This window comes from Papilio xuthus, unplaced genomic scaffold (genome assembly GCF_000836235.2).
Source record: "Papilio xuthus unplaced genomic scaffold, Pxut_1.1 DF827570.1, whole genome shotgun sequence".
NCBI lineage: Eukaryota > Metazoa > Arthropoda > Insecta > Lepidoptera > Papilionidae > Papilio > Papilio xuthus.
Window position 1 is genome coordinate 4509096 of NW_013531079.1, and position 21569 is coordinate 4530664.

The 21569-nt window shown below is 43.5% G+C and overlaps 1 protein-coding gene across 1 annotated transcript; it reads left to right on the forward strand.

Annotated features, from left to right (window-relative positions):
- The first annotated feature begins 1953 nt into the window (after positions 1 to 1953).
- On the forward strand, positions 1954 to 19352 carry dmrt99B (doublesex-Mab related 99B). Its single transcript, XM_013313247.1, has 4 exons — positions 1954 to 2246; positions 5397 to 5537; positions 5628 to 5778; positions 18260 to 19352. The coding sequence occupies exons 1-4, from the start codon at positions 2142 to 2144 to the stop codon at positions 19012 to 19014; spliced, it is 1152 nt and encodes a 383-aa protein (XP_013168701.1). The 5' UTR covers positions 1954 to 2141; the 3' UTR covers positions 19015 to 19352.
- The last annotated feature ends 2217 nt before the right edge of the window (positions 19353 to 21569 follow it).

Genomic DNA, 21569 nt, shown 5'->3' on the forward strand with positions numbered 1-21569 from the left:
CACACCTGCCGCCGCCCAGCGCCCGCCGCTTCATACACTAATATTAGCGTTACAGTTCAATAATTTAATATATATTTGTAATGTTTCATGAATTGTGAAAATGTACATTTTCGTTATAACTGACATAGCGCTAATCTCAAAACAATACAGTATGCATTCCTGATTGCTTAATGTTAATTCAAATAAAGAAGAATGAACTGCAATTTCTTTTCTTTTTATTAAGTCATCAACTGAATGTGCGACAAGTATTTTCCACCTGTTCTGTCACTCGAGCACCAGCTATTATAACTAATTGCTAACATCCTAATTAATATCACCTCAGATATAGTCAACTGCAGCGGGGGGTGGCTGCAGGAACAAAGCCGCCCCCCGGACCCCCTGACCTCCGCCCGCACAAACCCCCCGATCGCTGACACCCTGTATAAGCGATCGCTATTAATTTCCGATACGCGCAGACATTCAGTTATACATTAATAATTACACGACCCCCCGCGCACCCCCCGCGCGCCCCCCGCGCATCCCTCGTTCGCCACCGCGCACCCCCCGCCCGCTCGGAGGCCGCGCGTCGCCTCTCATTGTAATTTAAATCGAATTCCCGGCGACAAGTAAATTGAAATATTTCAATTCGTCCTCCTCTCCGCCCCTCCTCACCACCACCCCCGCGACCCGCGACCCGACGGCGCGAGGCTCGACTCAATTGGAGTTTCATTTATGTTCGTTGTTATAATATATCGAGAGCTGAGCAAATGTTATGACACATATAATATCTGCGCGGAGTTGGGAAAACCGTGGAAAAGCGGCGACAATACGGCACATGTAACATCACATCTCTAGAGGAGCGCACTTTGAGGTAAATGAGACCAGCCTGGACTGTGGAGGAGTGACAGTAAATTCAACATGATGATAAATGATTATGGTCGCTACTCTACTCTATGTTATGTCAGCTCTTGATGGTATAGCATATTAAGCAGGACTAAGCTGGAGACAAAATTGTCACCTGTCGTTGTTGTGACCGAAGTTTTTGTCTGGTATTTACTATATTGTATTTGTTTGTTAAGGAAAACATGTTGAACAAATATTGTACTTTGTTAGAATTATAATACGAGAGACGACAACAGGAACATACGATTCATTATTCCCGCGTCTCCGCCTGCGAGCGCGATCGCTTGACTGTATTTTGCATTTCTTCATATAAAAAAATAACGACTATATTTCGCTCTACATTATTTTCCTTTGTATGTAGACTATATAATAGAAAGAACAAATACATTATGTACGTGTAAAGTTTACAGATAATGAATAACGACCGTACATTTTGTGTGTTGAATAGATGTGAGTCGCATTAATTGAGATGTTTTAACTTGATACGAGCGAAGCGAAGCGCACTGATGACCTTTTGTGTGTCATACAGAGTGTTATCACTCGATCCATCTCGTCGCGTGAAAGCATTAATGAGTTTCTGTCACATAAATGCTCACACGGATGGGATATGCATCGGGCGGCGGGCGGCGCCGGGCGCGGCCGCTAGCGACCCGCCGATAGACCGCCGCCTGCCGCCCGCCGCCCGCCGCCCGCCGCCAGCAAGAGCTGCGACAAAGGCGAACAATGGACACAAAAAGAGATCGCTAACAAACATAATTGTGTGTTTTTGTGCCTCATTCAATAGCGCTTTGTAATACAAAAACTCGTTCTCCAAAAAGTCACCTTTATAATTTTGTGCGCTCGGCCAATGGCGGGCGGGGGGCGGCGAGTGCGCGCCGCCCATTGGCCCGCGCACTCTACACTTTATATAACCCGCGGATACAAGTGTAGTGCAGTGTAGCGGGTACGGGGGGTCGCGCGGAGGGTGCGGGGGGGGGCGGCGGGCGCGGCAGGAGCGGGACGGCTACAGTGTCTACAGTGTGGCAGCGCGCCCGCCGCCCGCCGTCACCCGGCTACAGTCGCAACAGGCCCGCTACAGTGGCAGCACGCTCGCAACAACCGCAACAGTTGCCGCCGCGTTAGCACACCCGCGAGCCCGCGACCTCACCACAAGTGTCGCAGTCCGAGTCTGTTGTGTTGTGATGTGTGCGAGGCGCGCCTGATCGGTGTCGAGCGGACTCTGGTACCGGTGAGACGCGGTCTGTGCGGAGTCAGGCGCGATGGAGATGTCCCTGGGCAGCGGCGTGGACGTGTCGCAGCTGGTGCAGCACCCGGTGCTGGCCGCGCTGCCGCCTTTTTTCCTGCGTGCCTCAGAACGATACCAGGTACATATCAAAATGTTAGCCTACAGTAAACATTGTGAAAGTTGCAAGGCACAGTTGTAATGTCCGACTGTTACTTTGAGTAGCATTTGGACTCAGTGACTAGATTTTGCAAATATATTGTTACTATACTTGCAACGAGTATATCTAGCAGGTTACTTCACTTATAATTCATCGTGTACGATGATACATACGGCTTTTCTTAATTTTTCCAATACGAAAAACAGAAACTTTGTTAAAAGTCAGAAAAAAATACAAGTGTATTTTTTTATAGTTTTTTTTGTTATTTTGCATCAGATGGGAGGTGGGAGGTGGGAGGTTGATAATGTTCCTCCACGCGTCACGCGCTCACGAGCATTCACATTGAGATATCAAAAAATATTTTTATACATTTCAAAATAGTTACAAAAACTTTCATGAGCTTTTAGCGTTTGATTTATATTTTCACATGAATATTAATTAAAATTATTTTTTTTTATATATCTTATTTTCTGAGAATAATATACCTAAATAGGTACATTCACGGAAATCCGCGGTGTTGTACTTACAAAAAAAAAAACAGCCTCCGCCATAGCTTAGCCAATAGCTATTATTAGTGTACCACTGAGCTACCCATGTTTTTTCGTACAGATACCACCGCGCTGCGTCCTATTGGATGTTCTCTCCTCATCGGCGTGATATACTGTAGAAAGCATTCATACAGCTGCAGCTTCCAATGTAGAACACTGTCAGATTCCCCGATTGTACCTACCACGGACTACACGGACAAAACTAGTCAAATACACAACATTTTCATATAAACCTCAAATAACTTGTAATTGTTTACAATTCACAAAAAAGTCAACTAATTAAAAAAAATGTATCAAAACATTAAAAAATGTTGAATGCGTTCCTGTAAGTAAAGGTAAACCTTAGGGGTTTTACAGTTTAGTTAAATTGTTTAGATGTTTTACTTTTAAAATGTGATAACACACACAGATATCACATTTGTTAGAAAAACATTTTCCAATTCTCCCGATGGTGATTTTCCCGAAAATTTAAACTTATAAATTTGTAGGTTTTTTGTGTTTTGAAACGGACATTGACAAGTATTTAAATAAAAAAATATACAAACGACTAAGATGTTTTGTGGGGGGCGTACATTTCTCCAAATGTCGTTGGCTTCACTTCATATCCTCTTATTTTAGGCTTTGTTCAAAGTTCGCTTGTGTTCATGATAAGTTTCTATGATTATTGATGTTATCAACAAGCTTTTTGTCAAAATGTTTCTGACAGTAAAAATGTAACTTGATTATGATTTACATACAAATGCAGCTTATTTAAGTAAATGTTTAACTTACAAAGACAAGTAAATTAACAACAAGCTAAGTAACTTCTTCTAACTATTTATTATTTTAGCTCATTAAATCTATTTAAATTTTAAATAATTCTCAATTAACATCAGACAAATGCTAGAACTCAATAAGGTTATTGACTTTCGCTTCCTTAACAATAAAATTGTTTAAACTTAACCTAAGGTTATTAACATTTTTTTTGTGCCTTTTTTAATGAATTTGATACAGGTACTTATTAATTTTATTACAAAGTAACTTTTATGATTTATTTGAATAGTAACTCCCCAATGTTTTGTTGGTATTGTAACATAATTACAGTATAAGGATAGTTTCTGAGCAGTCTGCTAGCGGAGCGGTGTCGTGTTACATATCGCGCGGATTGTTATCAAATAATGTAACGCGTTCTCGTCTATTGTAACACAATATTGTTACAATAAACTTGAAGTGTAACACTGTAATTATATTGTAACACAGTAATTAGTCTACAAAGAACGCAGTTTGCAGTTGTAGGGTATCGGTTGCTCTTTGCGGAAGGGGCGCGCCGCCGTCGCCTCCGCGATTTGCTTATGAATTTTAATTCCATGCAAACATGCAACAGTGCTAGAGCCCGCTTTAACATCTTCGCACGAATCGGCCCGGCTCGCCCGGTGAAATACCACGACCACACAGAAGACAGGTGTGAAGTGGAAGCAATTCCGCGTTTCGTCTGATGAGTGTGCGTCCCGGAGGCCTAATATAGTCCTCTTTCCCTTCCCAAACTTTTTCTTATAAGGAAAGGATGGGAAGTGAAAGTGGACTTTCCGGATGAGAGGACGCATGGGAAGGGAAAATATTTTCTCTCTGTGCATCCTCTCCTCCGTCGATTAAAGGTAGGCAACGCATATGCAATTGCGTATGTCTATGGGCAACGGTCACTTCGCTATTTCAGCGATTTCAGGTGGCCGCTCGCTTGTTTGCCACCTTATGATATAAAAAAAATGCTTTGTGGCACAATATTTTATAGTTTAGTAGTAAACTACACTTTTCATCCTTTTTCGGATAGAGAAAGGATAAAGATACCTTTTTTTGTTTTGAATCATATAACTTCTAATTCTTTGATGTCAAACATTCTAGTGATTTTGCAGTTTATTTTTGAACGTGCAAAGAAATTGAAGAATCTTTTGATGATGTCTTGAAATATATAGAGTGTAAATATATTTCTTTTTTACAAAAACATGATTTAATGCAATTAGTCGCTTTTTCGATGATAATGATGGACATTATCCATAAAGTGTTTTGTTTAATTAATGTTGCGGTGAGAGTTGTGTGTCGAGCAATGGCCGGCGGCGGCGGAAGTGGAACAATATAACATACACAGTCCTTCTCAGCTTTTACTTTACATATCCGTTGATTGTAAATATTTATATATCTATTTGTTGTACACAATTTTCTTAAGTGTGTTAAGCAGTAGTCACAAATGAAAGTTCAACTTTAAAAGTTGCCTGCAATAATACTCGGTCTTGTGGCACTAGCAGACAGTTCATGTCACCGTTAAATCATTGAAAGATAATTTTCTCCGTCACTGGTGATGTGCACAAACAAAACGCTGTCGGATGCTGAACAAGCGGCTGTGATGCGATAACACCCGACTACTGGCGCTGGGCTGCTTAGATTTAGTTTACATAAACTCTGGATGTACTGAACATCTGCGGTGAATATCTTGCTCTAGAAATATTGTCACATGTGATTTGAAGAACATGAACATCGTTCATAATGAGTAACACTGTGTTGTTGTATTGTAACATAGTGCTGGTGTTGTAACATATTGTTGATGTTACAGCGGACGCCGAAGTGCGCGCGGTGCCGCAACCACGGCGTCGTGTCCGCGCTCAAGGGGCACAAGCGCTACTGCCGCTGGCGGGACTGCGTCTGCGCCAAGTGCACGCTCATCGCGGAACGCCAGCGGGTCATGGCCGCGCAGGTAACTGCTACTCAATTTCTGCAACTACTGACTGGTCACACTGACGCTACTCAGGCAGCAGTCAGGCGTGACGTGACGTGACATGTGCAGGTGGCGTTGCGGCGGCAGCAGGCGCAGGAGGAGAACGAGGCGCGCGAGCTGAACCTGCTGTATGGTGCACCTCCGCCGCAGCCCGCCGCGCCCACCGCACCCCCCGGCGCGCACCCGCACCACTACACAGACCTGCCCGATGACTCGCCTGGTAAGCGAAACTATTTACTCTCTCTTTGTTTCATGATGTTCCGGTATTGTAGAACATAAGCGGCAATGAACAGAGTGCGATGCTTGTATCACAACAAAAGTTACGAGTTAGGTTTCACAAACCGATTCATTTGAATAAAGGACTTCTCCGTGCCCAACTAATGTTATATCTATGTAAATATATGAATCAGAACAAGAATTAAGGAACAATTAAAATCTGGAACAAATTTCCCTACCATTTTGCATCAGTTATTTTTCCGATGGCAGTGAAGTGGGCAATGTAATTAAAATCTAACGAGCGGTGAGGTCTGCTGTTTACATTGTACAGCCATCCCCGCCAGCGCCGGCTGACGACGCCCTACCGCCACTAATCTCAACTCAAAAGAGTAAAAAAAGCTTTCTTATTTCTCCCTTCGACAAAAATCTATCAATTAATCGAGATCGGCGCGAGAACAAGGAAAATTTAAATTTAAATGTCCGTGTGGCTTTTTTTTTGGCAAACGCCGGCCGCATCCACATGTTGTTGACATTGTGTCTGGTTTGAGAATAATATGGACTAATAATATTATAAATAGAAGTGGTTATTATTCCATTAAAAAAAATTAAATTTATTTATCTTTTCGGTTTTAATTTTGAATGCTAACAAAACGATTCGTGGAATTTGTTACGTGAGTGTCGTCAGTAAGCGGCTTTACTTGTTATTAAGAAATCAAATAAAGGTATTATCTACTTATAAAGATCATTAATACACAAAAATACGCGCCACATTCGGAGTTGCAAAAAATGTCTATCGCCGTATTTGAGATGCCGGTTTTATCATCTTTTAGTTGTCATTACCTCCAGAGCAGGACTAGTAGTTGAACAGGCACAAAAAACATCAGCATCGGTGCTCGTGCTCGTCTCTCTAGAAAGCATTGGAGAGGCGTGAGGCGCCTCGCGCCTTGCCTCTCGGAGGCATTGTCTGCCTCAGCACTCGTCGCGCAGACGATGGCCTCGCTTGTTATAAAGTTTCGAGTCCGATCGGAATTCCGAGTCCAATTAATTTGTTCGTTTCGGGCCGCCTCAATAGCGACACTTGTTTGTTAGAGCGGCGAACGAGCGGAGTGAAATGTTTAAAGCGTTGCTGCTGTTAATGTTTCTTCAACATACCTGCCTCTACTATTTCTACAACATTACGTCGCCGCTCAATAGAAGGAATTATACAAACGTTGTTAAATTGCACGTGTGTATGCAAGTCGTGTTTGCTTTTATACAATTAAGTTTAGCGTCGAGCGAGTTTCTTAGCAAAAGTCTACATCGCGCGTAGACAAAGCGGCGTCTACTTACCACATAAAGGTGTGGGCACAAACAAAACCAGTTGGTGCACAGAAAAAAGCTACAGAGTGCACAAGAGCGAGGTCGCGGCGGCGCTGTGAGCGTCACGCCCTCGCCGCGCCTCGCCGCCTCGCCGCCACACCGCCGCCACACCGCCGCGACGCAGCCGGGGCAACGCGTGCTGCACGGCGACGACACGATATATAAACGCCTAAATATATGACAAACATTCCCCAAAAGAATGCCTTCCAACATTCTTAGCGCACTTGCTACGATTTTTTTAGTATCGCTCAACAGGTTAACATTTGTTTACTGGAATCTTCGACTGTTTTGTTGCCATCTGAAAGGAACGGATATTGTGTTGTGAGCTATTTGTATGTCGTGTCGTGGTCGTGTCGCCGGGTGCGAGTGGGCCGCCGCTGGCTACAGTCGTGGCTGGGGCCGGGGCTGGGGCGCGCGCGGTAATTGCCGGCGCGCGGCCGCACCGCAGGTTAATTCACAAGTTAAGACTGTAATACATTTAACCGACTAATGGGCGCCGCGCTCAATTAATTAAGAGAAAGCCCCCGCACTCGTGGAAATGTTCAGACATTTTTTATTTCTTTGCTTTTCGGCTGTTTTTAGCTTTTGAACGTGTTTAAGTTGAGTGAGTCGCCGACGCGGCTCCGTGACGTGCTTGCCGACCTGAGAAACAACACAAATACACTGTCGACAAACTACAATATTTATGATAGATTTTCGTGTCTAAAGTATATCATAGCTTCTGTTTGAAGATTTGTAAGTTTTAAAAAGGCAAAACGGCGACCAAATCACTTTCAATATAACGGTCAAATGGGTCAACGATGACGATGCTGTCAATGTCTTTTCTGAATACCTTTTAAAGCTGCCGAATAAGCCCTGTCCCTTTACTTCTACGCTATAAAATATGTAGCGATGAAATTGGATCTAAACGCATTGCGAATGCGTCTCGTATGCTTGCCCGGAGCAGTCCGCTGACATTACCATGTAATGGGTTTTCCGACACAAAGGATGCAAACATCAATCTGTTAATTATTTTGATTACTGAATCACAGTTTTATTTCCCAAGCGAGCAACGTCGAGTGGTTTTCTCTTAGCAATGCTAAGTGTCGCGAGGTGCGGGGTGAGGGGTGCGGGGTGAGAGGAGCGGGGCGCGGTGTTGAGTTGACACCCTGTTTGAGGCTTGTGCTCTTATGTACTTTAATGTAATAACACAAGCTGATGGAGCCCCTTCCCTGTGAAAAGTTGCCGCTGACGTCGCGTGACGTCGGTAACCGCGTCACCGCATTCGAACTCTTTATGCTATGGTCGTTGATTCAATGTCACGATATGACAATGATTTCGTCGTTTTCTTCCAATGTATAAAACTTAATTGGTATATACTTACTAATTTCACTTATAAATTTCATGCGTAAGTGTTATTTGTCGTAGCACTTATTTCGTAGGTTAGCAAGTAGTAGCAAGGCTCGTGTCGTCGTCTTCACGCACATTATATTAGTGCACATAAAATGTCTCCCTCATCAGATATGAAGCAATATGAAGTGACACCGCCGCATTGTCGCCGACATTACTGCAAGAATGTGACCGCCCCCGCCCTCTCCCCGCCTCAACGCACTCTAAGACATACACTGATACGGATCCAGTATTTAAAATAAAAAGTTTACATCAAATAGTACGTCAATGTGTATAGAGAAGTGCGTTACCTTGTTTTATTGATCTGTTGTGTCTGGAAATTGTAACAACATAACTATATTGGCAGTTATAATATTGGTTAGAGCAATTGTTAATCTTACCACTTACTTTCCTATGAATTCGAAAGTTTGGTTGCTAGCACATTACATAAGAACGGCTGTTTGAATTTGAGATAGATTACAAACTAGAATATCGCGCGGGTTACGGATTCATTTCTAATTCCACGCAGACGACATTGTGGGCGTGAGAAATGTATCATAAAATCGCTCGCTCCTATGTCTTGGGTGTGAGACCGGGAACAGATATTGTGTCGTGTTGGCACGCGGCCGCTGTGCTCGGGGTGGATATAGTGATAGTTTCCGCAGACATTCCGACACACAGCGGCCCGCAACGACCTGCTCCCAACTGATTATGATCATTGCATTGAGTTTGCAGTCGTAATGGTGACAAACGTGTGCTAAAACATTTATTACACAGTCTCTTACTGTTTGTTTTCTTCCTTTTTTACTTTTTCGCAACATAAGCTATTTGAACTATACATTTTGCTACAATACACTTATGTAACATGTTGTGAAAACACAGACGTTGTAACACAATTTTCAAATTAAATTTGAAAAGACAAATTAATGTGCTGATTGTTCCGCTTGTTGCGTTGCGTATCTATGTTTATGACATAAAGTATGTCTGTTGACTGACCGCATTGTGACGTCACCTGGTCGGGGTGTCGGCGGCCACGTTATTTAATATCATATCGCTGTCTGTTAAATCGACGGCTTTGTATTTATCATGCGAGGGCTTGCGAGGGCTTGCGAGGGCTCGCGAGGGGCAGGAGCGGCGCGTGTCTTCTGCCACTTGCGGCTTGATCACTGCTCTCTGCGGCCACTTGTGACACTCGAATTAATTACATTTTACAATTCAATAACTTACATTAAACATTTTTTAATTAAAGTATAAAGTTAGATTCATCGCTGAGTGAGAATATCTATAGAAATATGGGTATAACGTGCTGCAACCAAATGCTGTTACGCAAAAAAGCATCCTACGTAAAATTTCATAACATAATTTACAATTTGTAGGAAACTTTAGTGAACACTTTACGAGGGAAACCCATCTGCAATGTTGACTAAGAAATAGTTTACAATTTATTTTATAACGTGTATTCGCTGTCAGAGAGAAACCTCTCCAATAGCAGACTACACTTGTCGCTAACAATGTGAGGCAAAGGCCCCGCGCCCATGCAGCCACCAGCCTCAGCCACCGCCTCAGCCACTGTACACTGACATTTATTTTATTAAAGCTCTGTACACATTTTTGATCTCGTTCCTTTAAACATCTGAGGATCGAGTGCGCCATCGAACCACTCCAGTTTTCTCATCTCTTTCCCTCGTATCTGAGATCGCTACTCGCATCTCCCTTGCACGAATCCGATACCATTTATGTGTGAAGTGGGCTCTCGTGTGTATACGTCCGTCCCGCTCGCACTCGAGGGCAAACATATCGGTCATCTCGTGTCCACTTAAGGTCAGCGTAGGATGCGACCTCACTTTTCATTGTATAAAATGGTATAACGATGTTCTCGCGACTGAATGGAACATTTCAAGGGTTGAGTCCATTCGATGCGATGCGATGAGATGAGATGCGAAACGTTTTTAGTAGAATCATATTTCGAGTTTTAGTTTTGCTCTCGTTTAAAATTTAATTACCGAACGGCTAGAATATTTTTTCGCGTTGTTTTTTCAGTAAATTTTTATGTCGGCTATGGCTGAATTTTATTTTAATGTCGATCAAGTCTTTGCTTTCATTAAATTATTTAACCTCAAAATTACGGTTTGAAACATAAAAATATAAAGAAAACAAGTTGTTTTATCTACTACTCCAACTAGCTGGAGTCGTGATACAAAACGCATATTTTTCATGTTGCATTATTTTTTTTTATTTCACTTTGAAATAATAAACTCGATTTTCTATTATATAATAACAACACAAATAAAATACTTGTGAAAACAAATTGTTATTTCCAAGATACTCAAGTTACCATCACACCGACAGCCGAGTGCTGGGGGGGGAGGGGGGGGCGTGAGTAACGAATCTGAAGAGTTGTTTGGATCATTTCGATATAACGAGATGTTTCTAAACAAATTGTGCTATTGTGTGTCTGCGTGTGTGTGCGTGTGTGCGTGTGTGTGTGTGCGTGTGCGAGAGCCAATTCAATACTTTTTATTCGATATTTGACCACAGTTTATTGAAATCACAAGGAAAACTCGACGCAACCCTGTCGATATCATTTAAATCTGACTCTTGTCCATCGATTATCAACTTTAACGTGTGGTTATAAAATTGAAAATGCTTTGTAGATTGCGTTGTTAATTTTATCAATGTGGTAATTGAATTTGAAGTCGTGTTGCATAGGCGATAAGGCATGTTATAGTTTGTGCGGTGGTGTGTTTACATGGAGAGCCCTCACGGCAGTCGGGCGCGCGTGGACGAGGTAATGGCTTAGTAATCGAGGCGGGACTCGATGTTGAGATCTGCGTTTGATATGTGCCACGAGGAGATACAGATGCTGGAAGTGACCAGGACACTAGACACCACCGCGTCGTTGCTTACTAAGAGACATTGCCTAAAGCAACTGATCATATCTGCCTTTGGCATCATCAGCAGACTGCGCTGATAGCGTATCCAATTGTGCAAGCTTTTTCATGGTCTTCTGCCGTTCTAATGTGATAACTTCGACTGAAAATAGTTCTGCTAATTGCATCTGTTAAAGGTACAAAGTAATGATTACTTCTATTTTTTTTATTTTTAAGTTACTGATGTACATATATCCTTTATTTCATGTCCCCGACCTACGATAACAAAAATGTTGATAACATTTGATATACCAAAAGCGGAGTTGTATATTTGATTGCAGATGTCTCTTCCAGTATCAGTTTGTTTGATTTTTTCCCCTTTGTAATGTTGAAAGCGATACATGCCGGCACTCGGCAGTGAGTATCGGAGCTGCGGAGGAGTAACGCGAGCCTCTGTCTTGTAAGATTTCTCAGATTTTTATTAAAACGGTGCGATCGCGAATGCGCGGGGATTTTTTTTATTGAAATTGATTAGTTCAGCGGTATCGGGTGACGCGAAGACCTGCCGCTGCGGCCGGGGTTGTGATGTTGTCTCTGCAACTCCCTCACTCAAGTAACTTTTAAGATAAAAAAAAAGTTTTTAACTTATTAGGATACCCGACTTTCTTTATCGTATACATCTTATTATAATCTTTGTTAGTACTTATCTATTTTTCCTGCCTGACATGTCCGCGTAGTGTCCCGCTGCTGCCGCCGCCGGCGCTGCCGGGAACATCCATTTGTCACCTTTGTAATTAATTACGGCTTAGTGATTAAACATGTTATTGGTTTGGTTTTGTTGTTCACTTTAGAATGTAAGACAAGGAAGTGACTCTTGCTGGTAACTAAATCTAAATCAACCATTGATAAGATTGCACAGCAATTAGGTTGAGGCATTTTATTCGTTGTACAGATGTGATTTGCAACATATTTACCTAATTAATTAATGAAGAAGTATACGTGCTTGGGAATCGGACTTCAGATCATAATAAGAATAAGATAAGAATAAGTATAATAATTTTATTTTTAAATTCGTAAAGGCCGAGTCTAGCGTACTGGAATGAGAACAATCTCCCAGGCCTGCAGTGAGGCTGTGCGGGGTGGGGCGGGGGAGCCAATCTAGTGAACAATTGCACCTCATACAATGTGGAGCAGAACAAAAGCTCTCGTGTTCTGTGCGCGCGGCGGCCGCCTGGATACACTACAAATAAATAAATTAATAACAAGTCGGTGCGCCCTCCCCTCCAACCCCCTCTCCCCCCGCTCGAGCCAAATTAATTTGTTTGCTCCGCTAATCCCTTCCAATAGATCAATGAGTGGGTTCAAAAATTAATATAACGTGGCTGCGGCACGCACCGCGCGACAACCCTACTGCTGCTGATGCTGCCGCCGACACGACGTATTATTTAGTAATCCATCTGACAAACCATCTGTGAACATATTACAAGAGACATAAAGTTTAAATTCAATGAAAGCGTCGCTTTAAAGTCTACGTAGCGCCGTAACTTTAAATCGACGGGTGGTAACAATAAAACCAATTGTTGGGCTATTTCATTATAGAATGAATTTTGTCCGCTTTGAGAGTTTATGTGGGGGGAATAGTGTCGAGTTTCGAGTGCAGTGGAAACGCAGCGAGGTACAAGCTGTCAGCTGGGAGCGCGGGGTTACGCATTCTATTCACGAATTAGTATTCTATTGCAATGCAATCATACGACCCCTGCCTCCTCCTGCCTCACAGGGCTGTCACTTCATAAACGTAATTAACGCTTTAGAAGTAAATTTATTAAAATAATCTATTTAATCCATTTAAAGTGGATCTTCTTTAGTAAAAGATTGAAACTAGTAATGCGTTCAAAATATGTGAGAGTATCGAGTACGAGTTGAATTATCTTCTTGTTGTTCATTATTTTTCAAAAACAATTCCGTTAATTTGTAACTTTAGACTTTTATCATGTTAATAGCTTTCTGTTGTGATCAGTCATTGTCTCCGCATTCACATTTTCCTTTAATTTTATGCAAATAATAATTGTTAAAATATCATTTTATTTCTCTTGTTCACACGCTATTACTTTACATTCTAATAAAAAATTAGTACAGTTCATAGCTCCAAAGATCAAATGATTCCAGCGATATGTATGTACTCGTACATATAAAACACAATTGTCATTCACACCACTCTTTTATTCAAACACTCAAATTAAATACAAAAGGTACTTCATATTATAATTGTATTTATTTGTTGGGTAATTTGTCAACCCTATTGTAGATTGTAGGTGCGAATATCTGAGGCGAGTGCGTTTAGTGAGGGGGGGAGAGGTGCGGATGAGGGGAGGAGGAGAACACGCGCCGCGCCGCGGCTTTGTCCGCGCTGTAATCAACTTTGCTAAATATCTTGTGACTGTGAGCCTATTGCACTAATGTGGGGCTGCATTCATCTATTGTTATTTTGTTTATATCCATCTAATAATAAATACGTTTTATTTCATACAATTACAATAACAAAACAAACGTATGAGTCCCCGATAGAGGTTCCCTGTTGACGTTGCTCTTACAGGGTGAGTGGCTATCAGAAGCGGAACAATTTTTCTATCATGTTGATGTCAACCAAATTATACTAAGTGTAGAGTCCTCTGGCGTCTGTTGTTACTGCTCTCCTTGTCGCCGCTCACCTCACCGCCTCACCGCCTCACCGCTGGCCAGCGCCGGCGAACGTACAACTGCAATAAACAAACAAAACTGTTCTAATGGTAACCTTTATTTTGGACAGTTGTTTTTTATTATTCTCTGACACGCTGCGGCGGACATCAAACGCGGCAAAGCAATCGGGACTCAATGAAACACAAAAAAGTACAGAGAGCGCTCAGCGCAGAGAGGAGTATTGGGAGCAGAGAGCTGAGAGAGGAGAGCGTGGCTCGCCCTCTTGTTGTTTCTCTTTTTGTTGTGCTTTTGCAGTCGCCATGCAGGCTATGGCACCAGTTTACGTACATGTTGGTCGTTTACTTGTACTTGTTATATTTGTCTCTAAATGTAATCGGAAGCTGGTAAATCTGTTTACTTAATCTTAATAACAAAAGTGTATTATGTTAGTTGTTGAGTCAGCAACACGCTGAATGTAAGCTATTAGCGCATCAATTTTTAACAACTATTATAAACGCTGCGATCTCGTTACCAGGAAAAGAATTCAATAGCCGCCCCGGGAGTGTAATTATCGCGAAGAGGGCGCAGAAGAGGGCGCGGGAGGGCGGGGGCTTTGTATCGCGTAAATAACCGGCTCGTTTGTAGCCACAGTTAAATAGCGAAGCGTCGGCTAATTAGCCGTTAACTGCCCCTCGCCCGTTCACTTATAATTAAGAGTTTTAGCGTGCCGCCGCCACTCCACCTCCTCCTGTACTCTGCTGCACCTCCACCTCGCTCCTCCCGCCGCACCCCGCCACACCCCGCGCCGCTCCGCTTGTGTCCGCGCGGGGATTTGTTTTTGTTTTTCTCGAGTGCTTCTATATTTTTAATTAAATTGTTCATTATTTATTCTCCGACCGTTTCTACTTGCTATACTTTTTGTTCGTAGCACGTTCATAATTATTCACTTTGTTGGTTTACATTATTAACTGTACGAGTCTTTGAGTTGGAATATTTCTGACGAGTGACGAGTTTCACAAAAGTTAAATGTTCTCACATAAAAACCTTGTCGTTTTCTATTTGCACCCCGCCCGCGCCCCGCCCGCACCCCGCCCGCGCCCCAGCCACTGCTGCGTTGTGCAACCATCGAGATGTGTGCTACCTAAGTGTAGGTACTGATGTGACCTTCTCTAAAGTTATTTAGCAATAGAGAACAAGTTTTCAATATAGAAAATTGTATTAACATATTATGCGTATTAATGTTTATTATAACACCTCAGTGAGAGTGAAGATGGCGGCTGTATGTACCATAGCGAATATTATTATATCTAGTATCATCTAGTCATCCGTTAATTTAAACGTCTTATTTGGAATTGTCAGAGCGTGTCTTTTAGTGTAGTTACTAAAGTCGACTGATAAATAAAGAAATCGGTGAAATTTCTTGTCTAATGCCTGATTTAAAGTAGCGCTGGCATACAACTAGCATAATATAAACTCTAACTGGCGCCAGTGGGCCAAAACAGTCCATGACAGGGCAGCGCTACTATACTGTACTGGCATAAAATCACCAAGGTTATCTCGAGATAGGGTCGCTAGCTACGGCCAAGCGGGTTGTGTAGTGTAACACAATGGCGGCAGAGGGCGCCTTCAGCCGCAGGACACACTATATCTCCCGCACAAAGCGGCGACACACCGCGACACTCCGCGACACTGCGGGCAGCGCCGGGCGCCGGCATTGTGTTGTAGATTTATTGCACCTTCCACAACCCTCCCCCCCACCTCCTTTCATCTCCCTACAGGCCTGGCCTACACGTACACAGTGAGACGCGACGTTCCGCTAATAGGTATGTGCTGACCTCAGCACACGTTCTCCCCCAGAAGTTTCTCACCTCTCATCGCTACACTGACATACATTACGTGACATCAGTGGTCACCTGATTATTTATATGTATTCAAATAGCACAAATCAGCCATCAAACTGTATTACTGCGTGTAAACGGAGTCTGTTCGTGTCAGTAATTAAAGACGTGGTGTGAGATTTGTCAAATACATAATATATATAATTTTGTTTAAATCACTTTACGTTTACATTCTCGTGTGTCTGTGTGTAAGAGGAGAAACAACAATTTAATATTGCACTCACAAAATCACAAGGAGAACATATAAGTAGTGAAGTCGCTTCAAGTTTCAATAGATTTTTCTTCAACCACACTTTTAAAGCTTTTATAATAAATGCGACAGCGAAAAGAACCAGATTGAACTAACAGCAATATGTTTAAAATATGCTGTATTTAAACATTATTACAAAGAAATAAAATAAAACACAAGAATCTTAAAAGGTTCTTGTTATTGTTGAGGCCGCGACCAAATACTTTTTTATGCGCAAACGCACACATCCAGCCCGGCACAGTGGTCGCCGCGCCCCCCGCGCACCCCTCGCTCAATGTAATGCAAACTAAAAGTTCATTAAAATAATACTCTTTTCTATTTATTCAGTCAACAATACTGATTCAATGTTCGTGCGGAGGAAATGCTGGCCATTTTGAATGTAATTGTATGGAGGGAGTGAGCGAGACGCAATGCGTTGTATTATATTTGTATGGCGGCACATCTGCCCGCTTTGTGTTATGTTTATATTAATATAATTGTGCACAGCTCTCTCAACATGGCCGCTTTTTAATAAGCAAATAAATATATTTGTTTTTTTCTCTAGTGTTCATTCATTGAATGGACTCTGTATGGAATTATTGTTGTGTGAGAGGAGGAGGAGGAGGATGTTCACAACAATGTATTGATGCATCAAACATGTTTGTTTGTTAGCGCAGATAATATCTAAAATCCCGCTCATTTACACAGAAGCGTATTCTGTATGACGGTATACAGTATTGAATATTTTACGTTACAGAGATGGTATTTCAATGAAGAGAAATAAAAGACAAATTATTGTGAATTATGTTTGTGATGTCATAAGCAATCATCGGTGTAATTGTTTAATCGAGCGATAATTTCCGCGCAGACAATGTCCGGCAATCAGCTGTTGCAGACGCATTACGCGGCGACATAATTCATGCACCGACACCGACATGCCGACACGCCGACATGCCGACACGCCGACACGCCGACACGCCGGCAGGCCAGCGCACAATGCGGCCTCGTCCACGTCTCTGACAGCACATTATGTGCTCCTGTGTTATTGTCATTGTCATGATAATGATTTACATATGCAGTTTAAATATTAATGTGCTTTTACAAACGAAGCTCTTTACGAATGTGAAAATTCTACCACAGGAAGAGCACTTTTTCTCTGTTTTGATTCACTTGTTAACTACTCCTACAAGAGACGGAGAATGGTATTTACGATTATCCGCAAAGTACAGAACACTTTGCAGTCTTTACACCAAACACTTATTATACAAATCATAGAGTATATAATAGTTGTACATAATGTTGTATTCACTATTCTTTACTTCAGTTAATGTGAAGTTATAACCATTTGAAGCTTTCTTCTCCTTGTCGGTCTTGGCCGGCGGCCTCTGAGTATTTACGCTAGGCGTTGGTAACCAGTACCGGCCGGGGGTTGGTACCCAGTCTAGCATACCAACTATATCCATTATTATTGCATCGCTACTAAGTGAGTGAGTCCTGAAGTCACAGTCAGTGGTAGACAGTAGACCAGTACTGCGAGCTCAGCGCCCCCACTGCTACGTGCGGTGGTCGCGCCGGCTGCAGGCTACAGGCTACAAGTGCTTCGGCTTCATTTCATAAATACGATGCACACGCGAGCCTGTGGCGGGGAGGGCGAGGTGTGTGCGGGGTGTGCGGGGAGGGAGACGAGGCTGAAACAACAATAACTTGGGCCATTAAATTCTCACAAGCGACTGAAAACGCCGCGCTTTCTAATTGCTCGTAGCACAATGAGTGGCGCCCCCGCCCCCGCCACCCGCCCCGCCCTCACCCCGGGCCCCGGGGGCCCGCCCCGCCCTCACCCCGCACCACCCCGGGCCCCGGGGGGACGTATACAATAAAACAATTGCTATCGATACTCACACACGTAGTGAATTAAAGCATTCAGAAATTGTTCATTGTGAGAAAAATATTGTTTTAGTCAAACAGACATTAAAAACGTAATATTTGAATATAGAATGTCATTAACGCTGGGTAATGAATGTCGTAGAGTTAGTCTGCTACTGTGTTTTCATTGTCATGTTGTAATGTTTTTTATTTTGCCAACAGTTCAGAAGCGCGCCCGGCTGTCGGAGCACTGCAGCCCGCCGCCCGCCGCTCACAGCCCCCGCGACCAGCGCACGCCCGCGCCCGCGTCCCCGCCGCCCCCTCACTCGCCCTCGCCATGCCCCTCTCCCGCACCCTCCGAGCGCGATCTCGACGTGGAGGAGGAGCTCGAGGAGCAGCCGGAGAGCTCGCTCACTCCGGAGAATCTCTCCATGAAGGGGCGAGCAGACGACATGCGCGTCAAGCGCGAGCATGATGACAAGTGGGACGCACCGGAGATCGCGTACGGCTACCGGCCGCGGCGGGCCTCGCCGGGCGCGGGAGGTCTGGGGGGTGCACCGGCCGAGGAGGGCGGCGGCCACAAGTCGCCGGTGGGCGTGCTGCTGAAGGTATTCCCGCGCCGCAGCCGGCACGAAGTGGAGGGTGTGCTGGCGCGTTGCCGCGGCGACGTCCTGGCCGCCATGGAGGCACTGCTGGGCGAGCCGGGAGCGGAGGCGCCCTGCGCCGGCTTCCCGCCCAAGTCCGCCTTCTCCCCATTACCCGGTCAAGGGTTCAAGTTCTCTCCTTCGCGGCGGTTCCTGACGCCCCCGTACAGCGGCACTGGTTACCTGCCAGCCGTGCTTCGCCCGCCGGACTACCTGACGCCCTTCCTGCCGCCCGCCGAGCTGTACGCGCGCGGCCCTCCGCCATCGCCCTCGCCCGGCACCTCGCCCGCCTCCGCCTCCGACCACACCAACACCGACGGCTTCTCCGACTAGCTCGGGCGCCCCCTGCCCCCGCGCAGCTCGCCCTGTGTGCGTTGTTCTTACTGTTGAAACTTATTGAGCAACATGGACATAAGGAACGCAGTGTCGTAGTGAAGTAAAATGCGTTCGACATATATTTACACAAGTAAACATATTAAAAAAAATAGTGAAAAACAGTTTGTATAGTTACATAGCGTAGTGATATTTAGTCGTAGATTTCAAATTATTTTAGCAACAAATGTAAATATACATAAATACGTAATGACATTCCCAGTGGAATCATTCGCTTTGTAAATAATGCAGACAGACTACAGATACCTACATATATATATATATATATATGATTATGATACGAGGAACTAGTGGTAGTGAGCGTGAGCTACGTCTACAAGTGTTGATGACATTTCATGTATCAGTATTCAGTATGAAGCTGCAGTTGTCTCTGTGTGCGTGTGTGTGTAAATATTATATAGTAGCCATTCAAAGATATACAAATTCATTGTGTAAGTTTGCTTTACCATAAATAATGAAATAAATATTATATATGAGAATAATGTATGTGAAAAATGTGTTATTTTTGATTTATCTTTAGTTTGTGATTAGTGTTGTATGTATGTATGTATGTACACGTGTAATAAATACTACAAAGTGCTGCTAGAACATTAGCTGGTAAAAAAATGAGTCGGCGCGGCGCGCGGTGTGTCCCCGCCCCATCGCATGCGCCGCAACGCCTTAGTATTCACTTGTACTGAGCTGCGCCGCGACTCGACACAAAAATAAATACAAATATCGAACACACGAGTCTATTATTTGAAATTCCTATAACACTGCACCCACCGCTATGTTGCCTGTTCCTAGTCCGCCCAATCACTTAGTAGTGAGCCTTAACACCACTTTCACGTCACGCTGTCACGCTGGCTGCCCCGAAACTTCATGCCGGGTATCATGTTAAACGCCGCGCCGTCTGTCACGCTGGCTGTCACGTCGAGTGTTGCACAACTGCGGAACGGCACTAACTTGACTATAGCTCGGGGTGATCGTGTATAGGACGCATGTTGTCCCGCTGTTTCGTCGTCACGCTGTCCACTCGGCGGGCTTAAGTGTCCGCAACGTCACCCTCAGTGACTCACTGAATAGATCTCAGAGCTGGCAGTTGATTGAAAGTCATGAGAATTTTTCATCGTGTCAAAAGACTCTGTCAAATGTTATGTCGGTCAAAAAATAACCGATGAAGTATAAGATAACATAGAGCAGGACCATCTCTACCATGTTTATTTATTCAATAAAAATAACAAACTATTAGATGTATAGATACGAGTATGTAGCTATCTATTAAAAATGTAGGTTGTAATAACTGAACTTCAGTAAAAGACTGATCTTTCCTCGATGTCTCATGTCCATTTTCACCAACAATCTCATAAATTGTGCGGCTCCCTTAACTAGTACTTAGGGGACACTTAGTAAGAATTTGGTTTTCACCAACTTTTAGGTGTCACTTAAGTTCATTGTTTTGCTTTAACTTGGTAGGGCATTCGGAGAAAACAATACAACTGTGATACAGTTTTAGATACAAGACGATCTGAGATTAGACCTTTGTGTAGTTGTCCAATGATGATCAGCTTGATGACGTCATGATTGTTCATGTGCACTGACCATTGTACAAGTCAGGCGATGTTATCCGTCTCCGACTGACCGTGTGCAGTGTGCAGTGTGCAATGTGCAGTGTGCAGTATCGACTTGTAGATAACACACAATAGCTCCGCCGCTTTGTCTTCAGACACAGCTCGCTGCAGAGCTGCATGTGGGTCCGGCATAGCCTTTGATTGTCTCCTAATGGATTGTGTTGTGTCTTTGAGTGCAGATACGCTGAATTTGTGTGTTTAATGTTAACATCACTCAAATGCGGGTGTTCAAGACAAACTGAATCTTACATACATAGGTTAGTAATAGTTTACGATGGAGGCGTCGCATGGTGTTGGCACTGTGCGGCGAACATCAACTAACTATTCAATATTTTTTTGTTTATGCACCAATACTTTATACATGTTGTGTTTGTCTGTAAGTGAAATTATATGTTTCCTGAAACCTCTTGTTGAATAGTGCCTAAAATGTATATAAGAACACATGTACTTTTGTTGACGAACCAAATAAATAAATAAAAATAAATAATAGTTACTGCTCAAATTAATTTGTACGAGGGCAACTTCTTTAACATTTTCGGGTTTAATGTGATGTCATGTTAATATAAAGTTATATATGCGTGTGACACGGCACCGCAGTCAGCAGTCAGCAGTCAGCACAGTCAGCAGTCTGCAGTCAGCAGTCAGCAGTCAGCAGTCAGCAGTCAGCACAGTCAGCAGTCTGCAGTCAGCAGTCAGCGGTCAGCACAGTCAGCAGTCTGTGGACAGCAGGAGCGGAGAAGCGCGGTGTCGCAACTTTTCATATAATTCACCTGCACAAGTTAACACGTCGCGGAGGAGGTGTAAAGCGCGGGGACGGCGGTATGCCACATGCAACAACACATCAATGTTTCTCCATAATCACCAATCATCAAATATCATGGAATC